Here is a 19,669-nt window from a genome sequence, read left to right as displayed (position 1 = left end):
CCTCAGCCTCCAACACCCCAGGGAAAACTGCCCCAGCCGATCGAGCCTCTCACTTTTGCTCAAATCCTCCAACCCTGGCAACATCCTTGCAGATCTTTTCTGAACCCTTTCAAATTTCACAACATCCTTCCCATAGGAGGGAGACCAAAACTGCACACAATATTGCAGAAGTGGCCTAACCAATGTCCTGTACAGCCACAACATGACCTCCAAACTTCTATGTTCAATGCTCTGACCAATATAGGAAAGCATACTGAACACCTTCTTCACTATCCTATCTACCTGCAGGTAGCTATGAACCTGCACTCCAAGGTCTCTTTGTTCAGCAACACTCCCCAGAACCTTACCATTAAGTGTATACGTCCTGCCATGATTTGCCTTTCCAAAATGCAGCATCTCACATTTATTTAAATTAAACTCCATCTGCCATTCCTTGGCCCATTGGCCCAGCTGAACAAGATCCAGTTGCACTCTGAGGTAACGTTCTTCCCTGTCACTACACTGCCAGTTTTGGTGTCATCTATAAACTTACTAACTATACTTCCTATGTTCATCAAACATCATTTCTCTTTCACAAAACCATGTTGAATTGAATTGACTGAGTTATGATTTTCTAAATCTCCTAATCCTCCTTCCTTAATAATGGATTCTTGCATTTTCCCAACAACAAATGTTAGGATAACTGGTACAAAGTTCCCTGTTACAATCTTTTCATGAACAAGGTCATTGAATTTGTGGTTTTTGACTTTTATAAAGTGCAGTGAATTTTGGAAAATAATAAACCATATATCCACCATCACTGCAGCCACAAAATCCTAGGACGTAGGCTAATAAAGTTCAAGGACTTGTCAACTTTTAGTACCATTAGTTTTCCTTCTACTTTTTCCTCTGGGTAATTATTTTTAGTTCCTTTCTCTGTTTAGCCCCCTGATTTTCAACTATTAGTGGGATGTTTTTTAGTGTTTTCTACTCAGTATAGCTGAAGACTGAGCAAAATATTTGTTCAAATTCCAAAAAAACCCAACAGCATCCCTATTAGAAGCGATACTTTGATTTCAGTTGAAGTGGCTAAGAGGAAGCGTATAAAAAAAGAAATATGATTTAAAAAAGATCGATCCTTGGTGGACACCCGGGTAATGTTCCAGGAGCAGGAGAGAATCACTCTCATTTCAGTACCATCACTGTTATAGTACAGCACCATTTGCCAAGCATCAGTACTGGCCCTTCAACAGTACAGATTTTCCTCAGTACTGATGCTATGGCTATTAAGCTGTCCTTCAGCAAACACTCTCCAACAATACAGCTCTCCCTCAGTACAAACCTTTTGTTAGTGCACAGCTCCCTCAAAACTGAACTTCTGACAGTGCAGCTCTCTCTCAGCACTGACCCAACAGGGCACCTAACCCTCAACACTAATCCTTCAATAGTGCAGACCTCCTTCTGCACTGACCCTCTGATAACACAACTCTGCCTCAGTACTAACCCCCGAAATGCGGCAGTCCTTCAGCACTGCCCCTGCAACAATGCAGCTGTCCCACAGCACTGACTCTCTGAAAGAGCAGCCCTCCCTCCATACTGACCCTGATAACACAGCCCTGCCTCAGTACTGACCATCCAACAGCACAATATTCCGTTCGCCTCGCTGGGAATTTGTGTTGCAGACGTTTCGTCCCCTGTCTAGGTGACATCCTCAGTGTTTGGGAGCCTCCTGTGAAGCGCTTCTGTGATGTTTCCTCCGGCATTTATTGTAGTTTGTCTCTGTCGCTTCCGGTTGTCAGTTCCAGCTGTCCGTTGCAGTGGTCGGTATATTGGGTCCAGGTCGATGTGCTTATTGATTGAATCTGTGGATGAGTGCCATGCCTCTAGGAATTCCCTGGCTGTTCTGTTTGGCTTATCCTATAATAGTAGTGTTGTCCCAGTCGAATTCATGTTGCTTGTCACCTGCGTGTGTGGCTACTAACGGCACAGAAGCGCTTCACTGGAGGCTCCCAAACACTGAGGATGTCACCTAGACAGGGGACGAAACGACTACAACACAAATTCCCAGCTCGGCGAACAGAACCACAACAACGAGCACCCGAGCTACAAATCTTCTCACAAACTTTGAGCACAATATTCCCTCAGTACTGGCTTTCTGACAATGCAGCACTCCCTCAGCACTGACCCTCCAACAGTGCCGTACTCCCTCAGCACTGACTCTGATAATGCAGCTTGACCTCAATACTGACCTTCCAAAAATGCAGCACTCCCTCAGAACTACCCCTGCAACAATGCAAAACTCCCTTAGTAGTGATCTTCAAACAATGCAGCACTACCTTACCTCAGTGCAGTTCTTCCTCAGCACTGACCCTCTGGCAGTGCAATATTCCACAGTGCTAACCCTCTGACAGTGCTACACACCCTCAGACAGTGTGGAGCTCCCTTAGTACTGCCCCTCCAACAGTGCAGCGCTCCCTCAGTACTGTCCCTCCGACAGTGCAGCACTCTCTCAGTACTGCCCTCCAACAGTACAGCACTCTCTCAGTACTGACCCTCTGACAGTGTGACACTCCCTCAGCATTGACCCTCTGACAGTGCCCATGCCGTCAGTCCTGACCCTCCGACAGTGCTGCACTCCCTCAGTCCTGACCTTCTGACGGTGCGACACTCTCTCAGCACTGACCTGCTGACCTTCCGACAATGCAACACCCGCTCAGTGCTGATCCTCTGACAGTGCAGCACTCCCTCATTACTGACCCTGTGACAGTGCGGCACTCCCTCATTACTGACCCTGTGACAGTGCGGCACTCACTCAGTACTGACCCTGTGACAGTGCGGCACTCACTCAGTACTGACCCTGTGACAGTGCGGCGCTCCCTCAGTACTGACCCACTGACAGTGAGGCACTCCCTCAGTACTGACCTGCTGACAGTGAGGCACTCCCTCAGTGCTGACCCTCCGACAGTGCGGCACTCCCTCAGTGCTGATCCTCCGACACTGCGGCACTCCCTCAGTACTGACTCTCTGACAGTGCGGCACTCCCTCAGTACTGACTCTCTGACAGTGCGGCACTCCCTCAGTACTGACTCTCTGACAGTGCGGTACTCCCTCAGTCCTGACCCTCTGACAGTGCGGCACTCCCTCAGCACTGACCCACTGACAGTGCCCACTCCCTCAGTCCTGACCCTCTGACAGTGCGGCACTCCCTCAGTACTGACCCTCTGACAGTGCGACACTCGCTCCGTACTGTTCCTTTGACAGTGCCCACTCCCTCAGTACTGACCTGCTGACAGCATCCACTCCCTCAGTGCTGACCCTCCGACAGTCCGGCACTCCCTCAGTGCTGATCCTCCGACACTGCGGCACTCCCTCAGTACTGACCCTCCGACACTCCCTCAGTACTGACCCTCCGACACTCCCTCAGTACTGACCCTTCAACAGTGCGGCACTCCCTCAGTACTGACCCTCCGGCAGTACGGCATTCCCTCAGTACTGACCCTCTGACAGTGCGACACTCCCTCAGTTACTGACCCCTCTGACAGTGCGGTACTCCCTCAGTGCTGATCCTCTGACAGTGCAGCACTCCCTCAGTACTGACTCTCTGACCGTGCAGTACTCCCTCAGTACTGACCCTGTGACAGTGCGGCACTCCCTCATTACTGACCCTGTGACAGTGCGACACTCCCTCAGTACTGACCCTATGACAGTGCGACACTCCCTCAGTACTGACCCTGTGACAGTGCGACACTCCCTCAGCACTGACCCTCTGACAGTGCCCACTCCCTCAGTACTGACCCTGTGACAGTGCGGCACTCCCTCATTACTGACCCTGTGACAGTGCGACACTCCCTCAGTACTGACCCTATGACAGTGCGACACTCCCTCAGTACTGACCCTGTGACAGTGCGACACTCCCTCAGCACTGACCCTCTGACAGTGCAACACTCCCTCAGTACTGACCCTATGACAGTGCAGCACTCCCTCAGTACTGACTCTCTGACCGTGCAGCACTCCCTGAGTACTGACTCACTGACACTGCGGCACTCCCTCAGTGTTGATCCTCTGACACTGCGGCACTCCCTCAGTGTTGATCCTCTGACAGTGCGGCACTCCCTCAGTGTTGATCCACTGACAGTGCGACACTCCCTCAGTACTGACCCTCTGACAGTGCAGCACTCCCTCAGCACTGACGAGCGGGATTGCTCGAATTGGTTTTGTGATTTAGTCTGAAGTATGTCGCAGTGAATGGCAGCCACTAAGTCGATGTGAGGGTTTCTCACTCAGACCGGGCGACCCACGGGGCAGCCAGGGCTCACAGTGAACAGTACAAACTGCTGCGATGGACCGGATTGTCCTCTGAAACCCCGAACACAACATCCTCGTCCCGATGAGAATTGTATATGACTTGGTACCTGGCCCGGACCCGGCTCCGACCACAAACAAACCGAAAACTCTGCCGCTTCGGGAAACAGCAGCATCCATGGGCCAACCGCCACGCAACCGGAAAGCGGATCTCACCGAGCAACTGTCGCAAACCAGCCGCCGTAAAGTAACACATGGAACCAAACGGCCGCCATCTTGATAAGGGCACACTGCCCCGAATACAGTTGGATGTGGAATGTGGGAGCGGTAATTAACAAAACATTCCGAGTGTTTTGTCAAGCCAGTGATATGTCATCTCAGAACACGAGTCAAGAGCAGGAACACTGGCTGCAGTTGACCTTCTCGTCATCAATCTTTTGTTTCATTCGAAGTGGATACAATAGTAAACACAGAACCTGCCAATCTGTATTATCACACAGTAAAGAGAAAGCCATTCAGTCCACTGTGTTTGTATGCCAGGTTTTGAGCTATTTCTCACACTGTGCAAAAAGATATTTTATTTCCTCCGTTTCTGTTTGAAAGTATGGAATCTGCTTCAACCAACCTGCTTCAGGCAGGGCATTCTGGATTTTAACACCATGAGGGAGTAACAGGGTATTGGCTGGATACAGGTATGCCAACCCTCACAATTATTTCAATAACAAGAAAACCAGTATCTCAGCCAAATCCTACAATAGCTACCTGACGAAGGAGCAGTGCTCCGAAAGCTTGTACTTCCAAATAAATCTGCTGGATCGTAACATGGTGTTGTGATTTTTAACTTTATTCATTCCAGTACAACACTGGCACCTCCACATCAACCAAATCCAGCCTTGGTCATGATCTTGTGAGGAATGATGTGATTGTCCTGTATGTAGGACTGGCTCCAGACTGGGTTACTGCTCTGGAGAATGGTGACTTGGTGAGAGCTGGCTACCTTTTTAAACAGGTAAATAAATACTTTGTACAAAAGGGCAGAAATGGCTAGCCAAATGGGGCTGTGGGTTCATTCAAATTGGCCAAATTTGCTAACAGTAGTGAGTCAAGGGTTGAAATGTCAGAATGACTTTTGAATAGAAGCATGCAGCTCCTGATCTCACACTTCAGCACACAGTTATCAATATTGGAACAGGGACAGCATGGTGGTTCAATGGTTAGCACGTCTGCCTCACAGCACCATGAACCTGGATTCTATTCCCTTGGGTAACAGTGTGTGGATATTGCACGTTCTCCCCATGTCTGCGTGGGTTTCCTCCAGGTGCTCCTGTTTCTTCCCACAATTCAAAAATGTGCAGGTTAGTTGGATTAGCCGTGGTAAATTGTCCATAGTGCCCAGTTTGTGCAGGCTATGTGAGTTAGCCATAGCAAATATGGGGTTACGGCAATAGGGTGGGGACTAGGTCTGAGTGGGATCCTGTTTGGAGGGTTGTTGTGGACTCAATGGAACGACTTTCCATTCTGTCAGGATTTTATGATTCAATCTATGAATTGGCTGAGTTTTAAACTAGATTAGATTCCTTACAGTATGGAAACAGGCCCTTTGGCCCAACAAGTCCACATCGACCCTCTGAAGGGTAATCCACCCAGACCCATTCCCCTACCATATATGTACCCCTGACTAATGCAGCTAACACTATGAGCAATTTAGCATGGCCAACTCACCTGACCTGCACATCTTTGGACTGTGGGAGGAAACTGGAGCACCCAGAGGAAACCCATGCAGACACAGGGAGAATATGCAAACTCTATACAGACAGTTGCCCAAGGCTAAAGTTGAACCCTGGCCCCGGCACTGTGAGGCAGCAGTGCTAACCACTGAGCCACCGTGTCACCCTTTGCAGCAAGTTTTCCCAAGGACCTTTGGGACTGAGCATGTTGTTGCATCAACTTCTGATCATTCAGCCTCCAGTAGCAGTGGACAAGACATTTTATAAGGCCTGGACAGCTGAGGGCACTGATAGGCTGAGGACTGGCCCCCTCCAACAGACTCTTCTTGAAGTATTTCTGACACTTGTTCACTTTCTTGGGGTAAGAGCTGTGGTACAAAGCACTGTCCACTTTCTGGTGGTTTGCATCAATGAGTGGCAGAATTTATAGCCATGGCCCAGCTCAATCTGACAGTGCCACTCAGTGTTTGAAATATACAAAGTACAGTTCTCTATGAACAGCAGAATCAAATGCTCTCATACTGTTCTTAAAATAAATTATCATGGCAACATGTATGCTTACAAGTTAATCATTAAATGTCTTCAGACATGCAGACCAGAAGCATATGCCACTAGCTCAAATCCAAATTATAATGATTTTAAAAAACTCACATAACACCAGGTTATAGTCAAACAGTTTTATTTGGAAGTATTAGCTTTCTGAGTGCCACTCCATCATCAGGTAGCTGGTGGGGCAGGACCATAAGACTCAGAATTTATAGCACAAGATAATCGTGTCATGCAACTGATCTGATATATTGAACAAACCTAGATTAGTGTTAAATCTTTCATCTTTTAAAAAAAGGTTGCAAGTTTCAATTCATTAATATGTAAATCCCAGAATTTCTTTCAAGTCACAAGTTCTATGATTTACATATTAATGAATCGCAACCCACAACCCATTTTAAAAGGTGAAAGACTTGACAGCAATCTAGGTTTGTTCAATATATCATGTCAGTTGCTCGGGACTATGATCTTCGCTATAAATTCTGTGTCTTATGATCCTGCCCCACTAGCTACCTGAAGAAGAAGCAGTGCTCCAAAGGCTCGTACTTCCAAATAAGCCTGTTGGACCATAACCCAGTGTTGTGTGATTTTTAACTTTGTCCACCCCAATCCAACACTGGCACTCCTCAGCATGGTTCATAACAATAGCAGCTGATTGAATGCCTTTTACCCAGCCTATCTGCATAACTCTGTATGCCACTAGTAATCATAAATCTATCAATCTCTACCTTAAACTTACTCAAAGACAGAGTTTCCACAGTCCTTTGGAGTAAAGAATTTCCAAAGGTTCACAACTCTCTATGTAAAAATATTCTCATATCAGACCTACATAGCATACTAAGAATACTGAGATAATTCTGTCAGTGATAATTCAATCACTTTGCTTCTAATTGAGAGTATATTAAAATAGTAGTAATAGGCTGATTGGATTTGCCTTGCTTTGCAGACAAGATATATCTGGGAAATTGTCCACCTTGTCGAGTAGAAACATGGAAAATAGGAGCAGGTACGTTCAACTCTTTTGAGTCTGCTCCACCATTCATTCTGATTGTAACTGATCATCGAACTCAATAGCCTATACCTGCTTTTCCTCCATATCTGTTGATTACTTTAGCTGAGTGCTATATCTAACTTTTTATAATCATCCAATGTTTTAGCCTCAAATTTCTGTAGCAAATTCCATAGGCTCACCACTCTTTGGGTGAACATGCCAGTATGTAACTGTTTCAGAACTGCTTTGCTAGGAATATGGTTAATTCTGGTGCACAAATGTCCTGCATAAGTACGGGGTTGTTATCAAGACCCTTTGACATTGCTGTATACGATAGGCTGATGCATGGTGTGAAGGTAAGATAAGAAAGTGCTTAGAGACCAAGTGAGCAGCCCTGAGATACATTTTGCTACAACCCATCAGCGAGGTGCCTGTGTGCCCAAGGTCCCTTCTGCAGCCTTTCAACCCTAGTTGCCAGTGTGCCTCGCAATGGAAGTTTGTGCTTTTTAAGTATCCTGCCAGTGGTTTGGGGGAGATGCTATATTGGTTTGTGAGGGGTTCGCAAATGCCAGATACCAATGTCTGTGCACATGTGTGCATGGCTGGAGGCCATGGAGCACGTCCTGTGATGTTGATGCTGAGCAACATTGAGGCTCTTTGCAGCCAATGGTGAGTTGAAGTGACCAGGGATCCAGGTGGGTTTCCATTGTCAAGATTTATCGATGTCTGGAGTGTTTAGTAAATTAAGGAGAATCCAAAGGGTTTTTACAAAAACATTAAGGACAAAAGGGTAACTAAGGAGTGAATAGGGAACCTCAAAGATCAGCAAGGCGGCCTTTGTGTGAAGCCGCAGAAAATGGGGGAGACACTAAACGAGTATTTTGCATCAGTATTTACTGTGGAAAAAAGATGTGCAAGATATAGAAAGTAGCGAAATAGATGTCCATATTACAGAGGAGGAAGTGCTGGATTCTTGAAACGTGTAAAGGTGGATGAATCCCCCGGACCTGATCAGGTGTACCCTAGAACTCTGTTGAAAGCTAGGGAAGTGATTACTGGGCCTCTTGCTGAGATATTTGTATCATCGATAGTCACAGGTGAAGTGCCAGAAGACTGGAGTTTGGCTAACATAGTGCCACTGTTTCAGAAGGGTGGTAAGGACAAGCCAGGGAACTACAGAGCAGTGAGCCTGACCTCGGTGGTGGGCAAGTTGTTGGAGGGAATCCTGAGGGATAGGATGTACATGTATTTGGAAAGGCAAAAACTGATTAGGGATAGTCAACATGGCTTTGTGCGTGGGAAATCATGTCTCACAAACTTGATTGAGTTTTTGAAGAGGTAACAAAGGATTGATGAGGGAAGATGTGATCTATATGGATTTCAGTAAGGCGTTCGACAGGGTTCCCCCGGGAAGACTGGTTAGCAAGGTTAGATCTCACGAATACAGGGAGAACTAGCCATTTGGATACAGAACTGGCTCAAAGGTAGAAGACTGAGATTGGCGGTAGAGGGTTGTTTTTCAGACTGGAGGCCTGTGACTAGTGGAGTGCCACAAGGATCGGTGCTGGGTCCTCTACTTTTTGTCATTTATATAAATGATTTGAATGTGAGTATAAGAGGTATAATTAGTAAGTTTGCAGATGACACCAAAATTGGAGGTGTAGTGGACAGCGAAGAAGGTTACCTCAGATTACAACAGGATCTTGATCAGATGGGCCAATGGCCCGAGAAGTGGCAGATGAGGTTTAATTCAGATAAATGTGAGGTGGTGCTGCATTTTGGGAAAGCAAATCTTAGCAGGACTTATACACTTAATGGTAAGGTCCTAGGGAGTGTTGCTGAACAAAGAGACCTTGGAGTGCAGATTCATAGCTCCTTGAAAGTGGAGTCGCAGGTAGATAGGATAGTGAAGAAGGCGTTTGGTATGCTTTTCTTTATTGGTCAGAGTATTGAGTACAGGAGTTGGGAGGTCATGTTGTGGCTGTGCAGGACATTGGTTAGGCCACTGTTGGAATATTGCAAGCAATTCTGATCTCCTTCATATCGGAAAGATGTTGTGAAATTTGAAAGGGTTCAGAAAAGATTTACAAGGATGTTGCCAGGGTTGGAGGATTTGAGCTATGGGGAGAGGCTGAACAGGCTGGGGCTGTTTTCCTTGGAGCGTTGGAGGCTGAGGGGTGGCCTTATAGAGGTTCATAAAATTATAAGGGGCATGGATAAAATAGACAAAGTCTTTTCCCTGGGATGGGGGAGTCCAGAACTAGAGGGCATAGGTTTAAGGTGAGACGGGAAAGATATAAAAGGACCTAAGGGGCAACTTTTTCATGCAGAGGCTGTTACATGTATGGAATGAGCTGCTAGAGGAAGTGGTGGAGGCTGGTATAATTGCAACATTTAAAAGGTATATGGATGGGTATATGAATAGGAAGGGTTTGGAGGGATATGGTCCAGGTGCTGGCAGGTGGGACTAGAGCGGGTTGGGATATCTGGACGGCATGTACAGGTTGGACCGAAGGGTCTGTTTCCATGCTGCACATCTCTATGACTCTGCATGAAGCTGAATATTAATGAGGTGAGCTAGGTCATTGATAAGGCATTTGCCAAGTTATAATCTCCCTTAATTGGCAACGTATCTCTGTCTAGTAAGAAATCCTCACCATTTTGTAAAAGCATAAAAGTTGGAGCAAGATGCTCCTGATGTTCAAATGGACCTTGTCAGTCTCATTCAATACTGCCACAAATCTCACAATAACCCATTTCACTCTAATCCCTGTAAGATTCTGCCAGTAGACTTTCTAAATATCTATTTAATAATTAAACCATTAATGAGGTTTGAAACAACTGTATTGCTTGAGATCTGGACAATACTATATCAGATCTCTTATTTTTTTTAAGAGTTTGTCTCAATTGATGAAATAATGGATTTGACATTGAACATGGTCCACCCAAAGTAATGTTACTGGCTCAACCAGCATCCCTTAGTAGCCAGAATGAACCACATTACTGGCAGTCTGGATACCTAGGTCTGCAACTACTGGGTGGCATGGTGGTTAGCACTGCTGCCTCACAGCACCAGGATCGATTCCAGCCTCAGGTGACTGTGTGTGTGTGGAGTTTGCACATTCTCCCCATGTCTGCATGGGTTTCCCCCACAGTCCAAAGATGTGCAGGTCAGGTGAACTGGCTCTGCTAAATTGCCCATATTGTTAGGTGCATTAGTCTGGGTGGGTTACTTTTCAGAGGATCATTGGGCCTGATTCCGCACTCTAGGGAATCTAATCTACTGGGGATTGTACAAGAGGGCAAAAAATTACAGAGCAAATTGAGGTGTTTAAATAGAAAGAAATACTATAAGTCTTTGAAAAGAAGTAACTCCATACAAGTAGAGCTTAAAACTGTCAACTCACAAAGTACATAACCTAAGCGTTATAGAATTCGGAGTTCCAGAAACAGAAGGAACACATCATTTGCATAGCTTATTGCCAAGCCACTTCACAGGAGTGTAATCCAAAAATAAGCAGACACCAAACTAAAAGAGAAAAGGTGATCAGGTGAAACAATGCTTTTGTAACATCATAATGGGAAAAGAGGTGGAAAGGTTTAAGAAAGAAGTTCCAGTCCTTTACAAAAATGTTTCTTACTGTGACCATATTTTGAGGTTTGAAAATTGCCATTACCCCTCAATAAGAGTGCAAGAGCAGAGGAAATAGTGTCCAGTTGTGAGGCCTATGGGTGGGGCAAGCAGGGAATCTAGTGTTTTACAGGTCTCAAAAAAGAACTACCCTCTCCTGCTTTTTTTGGATGCAGAAGTCAGGCCTTAAAAGGGTAGAAAGCTAGGCCATGACCTACAGTAAAGATCCACAAGGATTTTAAAAGGGCCTTGTCACTGTTAGTCTTCAGTCAAAGCTCCACAGCAGTCACTGGTTCATCAGAGCTTGCGAAACAATTCCAACTCACTACTGTTTGCAAAGCCCTTTGTAACACCCTATACAGCTGAAGGCACAGCTGTAAATGGTGTAACAATAAAGAGGCCAAATGAAGGACAGGTTTTTTTCCTTATAACACACTTATAACAAATAGCCTCACACTGAACATATAACACTTCACTCCACCCACCTGTGACAGATAATGAACCTAATTATAAAAAAAAAGGTAAAATATTTATTAAAAGATTTTCAATGTAAAAAAATGTAAACATTTAATTTGTGCAACAGCAGTTGGATCACCTACTAAATTTAACAATGATTTGTAATGATCAATCATCAGAACACAAATATAATGACTGCCACCCTTTCCCACCTTATTAACACACAGGATTCAGGAAGGAGCATTGCACTCAGTTTCTGCACTTACAGATTCCAAGTAAATTCCTTACCTATCCCACTTCATTAGCATACAATCCAGTGCACAAATTGCAGTTCTTTGCAGACAACTACAGAAAGGAGCTGAAAACGTGTTGCAACACATTTTCAGTTCTGATCTCCAGCATCTGCAGTCCTCACTTTCTCCTAACTACAGAAAGGAGCCTTTCAATCGACGTTCTTCACAAAGAAGGTACAAAAAGGGATAGAGTTTTGTCATGATTCGTCAAAGACCCTGTGCTCTATCTCAGAGCTGCAAACCAAGACAAGCATCAATTTGCTGATTCTCCTTTTGTGCTGTCTGAAACCTGCCAGTCTTCAAGTGAAAAAGAGTTGCATTTTTTCTCCTGGTTTTTGCAAACAGTACTTTCCCAAGTTGTTGGTCTCTTTACTTAAGGAAGGAAGTAAATGCTTTGGAGGCGTTCAGAGGTTTACCAGACTACTAGCTGGAAATTAGAGGGTTGCGTTATGAAGTTGAACAGGCTAGGCTTGTATCCGCTTTACTTTAGAAGAGTAAGAGTCAACCTGATTGAAATATAAAATATCCTGAGCAGTCTTGAAAAAGTAAACATGGAGAGGTTGTTTCCTCTTAGGGGAAAATCCAAAAGCATGAATCTAACATGGCCAAACTCAAAATCAGGGCCACCCAACTAAAATAGAGATTGACTTTTTTTCCTCAGAGCATTAAGAGTCTTTGGGACACTCTTCCTGAAAAATGATGGAAGCAGTATTCTTGAATATTTTTAAGGCAGAAATGCAGATTTGAGATTATAATCAGAAAGCCATGATTTTATTGAATGGCAGAATAGGCTCAAGGGGTTGAATGGCCCACTGCTGCTCATAACTCATATATAGATATGTCTGTGAAAGAGCACTTCTGCTTATAAAACAGACTTGTATGGAATAAAAACAGTAAGCACTGGAGAAACTCAGCAGGTTTGGTAGCATTTGTGGAAAGAGAAATACAGTTACAGTTTTGAGTCCAATATGACTCTTCTTTGGAATTAAGAGATAGGAAAGTGATATATTTTATACTGTGGACAAGGCAGGAAGGAGTAATTGGAACAGAAGAGAAGATTAGAGGGTGATGGAGGTTAGAGAACACAGAACAAAACGCAAAAGAATACTAATGGCTTAGAGAGCCAGCTCCAGGATCAATGTTAATAACAAAATACATCCGTTCTGCTAAACTAAGAAAATTAGGCATGAAGACAGAGTTCATGTTTAAAATGACTTTAGTCAATGTTAAGTCCAGAATCATAGAATGCTGTACATTTTGGAAGCAGGCCATTTGGCCCATCCAATCCACACCGATCCTCTGATGAGCATCCCACCCAGACCTACCCTATCCCTGTAACCCTTCATTTTCCCTGGCTAACCCACCTCGCCTGCATATTCATAGACACTATCAGCAATTTAGAAGGCCAATCTACCTCATTTGCACATCTTTGAACTGTGACAGGGAACCACAGCATCCAGAAGAAACCCACCCAGACACAAGGAGAATGTGCAAACTCCACACTGACAGTTACCCAAGGGTAGAATTGAACCCAGGTCCCTGTTACTGTGAGGGAACAGTGTTAGCCACTGAACCATTATGTCAAAGGCTGTAATGTCAGAATGAAAGTCAATTATTTGTCCACTCAGTCTGTAAGCATGATCACAACCTTACAATTGCTTGTCACATTAATACATCAGATTGCTCTCATGCTCATGTTTTTGTCCTGGGCCTGCTGCACTGTTCCAGTGAAACGTTAGTCTAGAAAGCTGTAAAGTGCCTAAGAACTAAGTTCAACTTCAGACTATGAACTCTCTCCTCCATTTTGTTACTTACAAAAGTGTCTCATTTTCTTGGTTTTACTTGCAACACAGATTTATATTTTGTTTTTAAAACACTTGCTATTAATACCTATTTTGAACTTAACACATCTCTACAACCATTACCACTCCCTTTTTTTTGTGACCACTAATCTCTCTCTCCCCATATAGACCTGAGTTTCTCCAGCACTTTGTTTTAATATCCCAGGCTGTACATCTGCGATGCAATGTACATTGTGAATATCATTGTATTATTCCTAAGAGTGGAATATACTATATGAAAATGTTGAATTCTGTAATATATTATTCAATTTTAAATATTTCATTCTTAGGCTATGTGCCTGACATAGCATATATATATATAGTAAATATCAGGAGTGTAGCAATTGTATTGAGATACATCAGAGCAGAACATTAAGTATGGAGAAAAGTTAAATTTTATTGCACTTCTTGTAACATTCATTTGGGAAAAAAGTTGGCTCCAGGATGTGGGTTTGGGTGGGGAAAAATAGTGCCATCACGTCCTCTACCATCACCATTACAGGCAGAATCAGATATAGGATCAAATCTCAGGAGTAGGACTTGAGCCCACACTTTGAGTGAGAAGTGAGATTACTCCATTTAGGTAAGGCCGAGAAGTACAATAAAAATGAGAACATTACACCTGATAGCACTTTCCAGGCTCCAACCTTCTGAATATCAAATGGAGTGTGTATCTTTATACAGTCACATGATTTTACAGAATCTGGATTGTATTGTTGCTGAAAACATCTCACAAACCTACACAGTATAAAGCCTGAAAGTTACATTATTGCCTTTTCTAAAATTACAAAAATATATATGTACTTTGATTAATTTTCAAGACTAGTTTTTCTCCTCAAACATTTGTGACTTTCACAATATCCAAGAACGTGTTTTCGCTTTTTATAAATTGGTTCTTAGCTCAGACTTTCCACGTGGTATTTTCAACAGCATGACATCTCTTAAGTTTTGCTTTCTGACTACAACTGCCAATTGTCTGCAGACAGTTTGATATTTCAGTTAGGCACTAGGAAGGGAGTCACTTTCTTCTGTACATTGTGTAATGCAAGCACAGAGAAATTTAAGCCACAAGTGTCCAAAAAGACATCTATTCACGGCATTTATAAAAAAAGCAGACAGGCACACAATTGAACCTCTAGGTTAAAAATCACACAACACCAGGTTATAGTCCAACAGGTTTAATTGGAAGCACACTGGCTTTCGGAGCGACGCTCCTTCATCAGGTGGTAGTGGAGGGCTCAATCCTAACACACAGAATTTATAGCAAAAATTTACAGTGTGATGTAACTGAAATAATACATTGAAAAATTGATTGTCTGTTAAGCCTTTCGTCTGTTAGAATACAGTGATAGTTTCACTTCTTTCATGTGTAAATCACAAAACCTTTTTTAAAAAAGTTGCATTCTCGAGTTAGCTGTTAACAATGGTGATAGCTAGACAATATGTTGAAGGTGTTGGCCCCCTGTGTTCTCTGTCTATGCCATGATGTTTAGATTGATTCTAATCTAAAAAGTGAGATAACAGAGTTTTGCATAAATTCATGCAGTTTTTGAGCTCAGAGTTCTACACGAACGCATGCAGTTTTTGAGCAAAGTACAATGAAACCCTGCAAGTACAAATTCACCCCACAAAATATATGTGTGCATGTGGGTCTTTGTCCGTCTGTCTGTCTGGGTTGGGGGTTGTGAGTGTGAGAAAGTGTATGTGTGTGTGTGTGTGTAGTGAGTGCAGAGTGTCATAAGTCTGTGAGGGGGTGCATGTGGGAGTGTGTGTGTCTGTAAGGGTGTGTGTGGGTGACTGTGTGCGCGTCTGTGTGTGTGTCCATGCATGTGTGTGTGTATAGGAGTGCCTGTGTGTGTGTGTGTGTGTATAGTGCAATGGTGGTCACACACACAGAATGACAAAGACCCACATGCACACATATATTTTGTGGGGTGAATTTGTACTTGCAGGGTTTCATTGTACTTTGCTCAAAAACTGCATGCGTTCGTGTAGAACTCTGAGCTCAAAAACTGCATGAATTTATGCAAAACTCTGTTATCTCACTTTTTAGATTAGAATCAATCTAACCATCATGGCATAGACAGAGAACACAGGGGGCCAACACCTTCAACATATTGTCTAGCTATCACCATTGTTAACAGCTAACCCGAGAATGCAACTTTTTTAAAAAAGGTTTTGTGATTTACACATGAAAGAAGTGAAACTATCACTGTATTCTAACAGACGAAAGGCTTAACAGACAATCAATTTTTCAATGTATTATTTCAGTTACATCACACTGTAAATTTTTGCTATAAATTCTGTGTTAGGATTGAGCCCTCCACTACCACCTGAAGGAGCATCGCTCTGAAAGCTAGTGTGCTTCCAAATAAACCTGTTGGACTATAACCTGATGTGTGATTTTTAACTTTGTACACCCCAGTCCAACACCGGCATCTCCAAATCAGAACCTCTAGGTGTCACTGTCACATCTGAATTTTCCTATTCACACAATGTGTTGCAAATACTAACCACATCACTTTCGGATAATTCACTGTTGGGGACAAAAAGAAAAACGACTCAAGGATGCAGAACAAATTTGCGGGGTTGTGAGACCTATTTTTGTTCCTATGAAGCACCCTCCCCCAACATTAGCTTCTTCTATCTCCATACCAAAGTTGCTCACGTGTGGTGGATTACACATATAAGATAGCAGACAAGCATATGGTGACAATTACTGCCAAGGATCCAAGGATCAAAGAGTTGGAGGACCTTAGAATAGGAAATTAAGAGACGACATTCTCTTCATTCTCTTGTGCTTGTGCTGAGAGGTCAATTCTACATCTTATGGGGTGCAAGTGATTACAATAAATGGGTATGGAAGGTGTTGCATGAGCAGTTCCATGTAACAGGAGATTAAGATAGTTCATGGACACCACATAACAGGAGATTAAGATAGTTCATAGGCTGCCAGTAATTTTTGCTGCCTTGATGTTCTACATATACACAGGTTACAGACCCTCTTTCAATTCTTGAGAGGGCTGCTTTTGAATTTTTGGTTGCACTTCAGTCGCATGCTCCTAATCTTGCTCCTAACCATGGACAGAGCGGTTGTGAGGATCAGAGGACCCCTTCACGAGTCCGCTTCTGGGGCTGGCCAAACTATCATTGACAGGTCCAGGCAGCAGGCTATAGAGAGCAATTTTTAGACCTGAGTGACTACTGAAATTACATCCATGTGTCCCTGGAGAGAGAGCACACAGTGTCCTTTGGCAAGCTTGAGGCCTTCTGCGATTAGTAGGCATGACAGGGGTTTACAATACTTGCACCCAAAACTAAATTTTAATTTAAATATTGCAAGTTTCATTTGACAATTTAATTTTTTACATCAGGAACTGTAAGTATAATTTTATTAATTTAGTTTAATTGCTTTGAAAAGAGTATTGTGTGCTTTGTAGATGGGTGACATCTACTGATGGAACAGGAATTCTCTGGCACCCCAAATAATAACATCTGTGCAAATTTGTACAGCTTCAATTTTCCATACAGTGGTTGTCGGATAGCCCAGTACATAATCAAATGGAACAGCAACTCACTGGTGGTATGGAACCATAGCTAATCGCCAGGGCTGAAGTTCAGGAGACATAAGTGTTGTTAGTGGGAGGTGAAAACTTATATCAGGTTATGCAATCAGCAGATATACACTTGAAACAAGGGTCAAGATCAGGGTCCCCTCCATGTGTCATGGATAATTGGCACAGTGTGCCATTTAACCACACTGATCAAAAAGATGTAACTGAAGTTGGGTGTAACAGAAAATTCCCAGTTGTGATTGTTGGATTTTAAGTCTATCTCTGAGAAAAGAAAGCATCTCTTTGATGTGATGCCGGGATGTATGCCTAATCGTTGGGGCCAAAAGTGTCCCCTGCTAGCTGATGCCGAATGCATGATCTAACTTTAGATAGGCTAAGCAATTCGATAATATGATGTTGGGGCAGGAATCAAATTCCACCTGTACAGAATAAGTATTAATCTCTATGATTCTGCATCTGCTCCATGCTCCAATTCTACAGAAAAGTGAACAAGAACCAACATAACAAAAAAAAAAGCCCTTCCAACCTCACCGTGTGTCTGGATATGCCTAAAGTTGCAACATTTCCTTGCAAACATAAAATCATTCAATAATTGTCAATCACTCTCAGAGTGGAATCCAATGTAATTCCAGGGAATTCTGTGGCAATTTTGATAAGAAAACAGTGATAAGCCTTCATAGTTAGTGGTGGTATCCCCAGGAACTGTGTCCTTCTATAGTCATCCTTCACACTGATATATTCACTCCTCAAAGATTGCCCCAATTTTCCATGGCTGGGAACTCTGTGACTTCCCCGACTTCTGTGAAGATCTGTTCAGCCAAAGTATAGAGCAGCTTATAACGCAAGCGAACCCTCTCCTGAAATCAGACACAAAACAAAAAGAAAATCTATAAATAACCACAATTCATATTGCAGAGTTGCCAACACTTCAGCATTATTTTGGAGTCTCCCAAAATGAAATAATCTCAAGTAGAGAGCTTTTCAGGAGGAAACAAAAGATAGAATCATACAGTACAGCGGAGGCTGCTTGGCCAATCAAGTCTGTAAAACCAAAAAACACTGAATCTACATTAGTCCCACTTTATAGAATCACAGAATTAGAAGCATGGAGCATTTTTCTTTGAATGCTTTTGATTAACAGTTATAAAAATACTGGAGATTGGGGAAAAAACTGATTGACTGACACTGAATCTTTTTAATAACCAACTGGCTTCAGGAAACGAGACTTGTGAGGATGAATAATTGGGGCTGGGAGGTGGTGGATCACAAAGATGGGCTGTTCAGTAGCCAACACGGAGTATGGAATCACGTGAAAGTCATTTGACAAATGCCTTCCAATAATATGTTCTTCCTGAAATAAGAAAGTCCAATAGTATGTTGACCCTTCATCTTTACATTGATGTCAGTACCAGAGTACAAACAGCTTGTAACAAAACAGACTTTGTTCCATAAAAATGTTCTGAAGAAGGTCTCTAGACTTGAAACATTAACTGTGCTTTCTCTCCACAGATGCTGCCAGACTTGCTGAGTTTCTCCAGCAAATTGTGTTTTTTCGTCCACCAAAACAAACAACCTTCAAGTCGATGAAGCACAAATTAACATAAAAAATGAGTAGGAATAAATGATATGGCCCCTCCAGCCTGCTCCATAATTCAATATGATTATGGCTACCTTCTACCTCAACTCCACATTCATATCTGCTCCCATATTTCTCAATTCGCCAAAACACCAAATTTTGGCCTATCTCAGACTTGACCATATGCAACACTTTATGGTAGAGAATTCCAAAAATTCACAACCCCTTTAAAAGATGATTTTACTTAAATCGGTGCAAAATGATCAATCCTCATAATGAGCCTATGATGTTGTTCTAGATTCCCCAAATAGGGGAGACAATCTCTCAGTGACTCCCTGTCAAGCTTCTTTAGAATCTTTAGTATTTCAAAACTCAATCTTCTAGACTGCAAAGAATATTGCCCCAATTTTATTCAGCCTCTCATCCATCTAGTGAATCTTTGCTTGCCAATTGAAGTGCATCTTTCCTGGAATTATGAAGGCCAAACTATGCACAGACTTCTGGATGTGGTCTCACCAGGGTCCATAATCTCATTATTGTACCCCAAAACACTTGCAATAAAAGGTAACCATGCAATTTGCCTCTCTAATTGCTCACTGTATCTGTATGCTAACCTTTTTTGTGTTCCTTGTACAAGTATAAACCAAGTCCTTCCAAACACTAACATTCAAAAGTATGTCCTTTAAAAAAGTTTTTCTATTCTTGCAACCAAAGTAATAAAGCTCACATTTCCCATGTTACATTTTATCTTC

At 43.1% G+C, this 19,669-nt stretch overlaps 2 protein-coding genes and 1 long non-coding RNA gene across 5 annotated transcripts in view; 1 reads left to right on the top strand and 2 right to left on the bottom strand.

Annotated features, from left to right (window-relative positions):
* The window catches only part of cog7 (component of oligomeric golgi complex 7), a 59,615-nt gene extending 55,146 nt beyond the window's left edge, over positions 1 to 4,469 (bottom strand). For 2 of the 3 annotated variants that reach the window (XM_043711681.2, XM_087997786.1), the window contains exon 1: positions 4,392 to 4,469. In XM_043711681.2, coding sequence (XP_043567616.2) covers positions 4,392 to 4,457 — 66 coding nt within the window. In that variant the 5' untranslated portion in view covers positions 4,458 to 4,469. The remainder of the gene's footprint in view (positions 1 to 4,391) is intronic. The other variant, XM_087997785.1, reaches the window with a different exon arrangement.
* LOC148146592 (uncharacterized) lies at positions 4,116 to 19,563 on the top strand. The gene is made up of 3 exons (XR_015760571.1): positions 4,116 to 5,290; positions 7,501 to 7,560; positions 18,851 to 19,563. It is a non-coding gene; the product is annotated as an uncharacterized LOC148146592 (long non-coding RNA).
* LOC122560719 (ADP-ribosylation factor-binding protein GGA1-like) overlaps positions 16,304 to 19,669 on the bottom strand; it is a 43,500-nt gene continuing 40,134 nt past the window's right edge. Inside the window, exon 17 of the mRNA XM_043711684.2 lies at positions 16,304 to 18,198. Within this exon, the coding sequence (XP_043567619.2) occupies positions 18,088 to 18,198 (111 nt within the window). The 3' untranslated portion in view covers positions 16,304 to 18,087. The remainder of the gene's footprint in view (positions 18,199 to 19,669) is intronic.

Source organism: Chiloscyllium plagiosum, unplaced genomic scaffold, assembly GCF_037043375.1.
Source record: "Chiloscyllium plagiosum isolate Xiang-an unplaced genomic scaffold, Cpla_swu_hap1 HiC_scaffold_20, whole genome shotgun sequence".
Classification (NCBI taxonomy): Eukaryota; Metazoa; Chordata; class Chondrichthyes; order Orectolobiformes; family Hemiscylliidae; genus Chiloscyllium; species Chiloscyllium plagiosum.
This window is presented reverse-complemented; position numbering and strand designations above follow the sequence as displayed.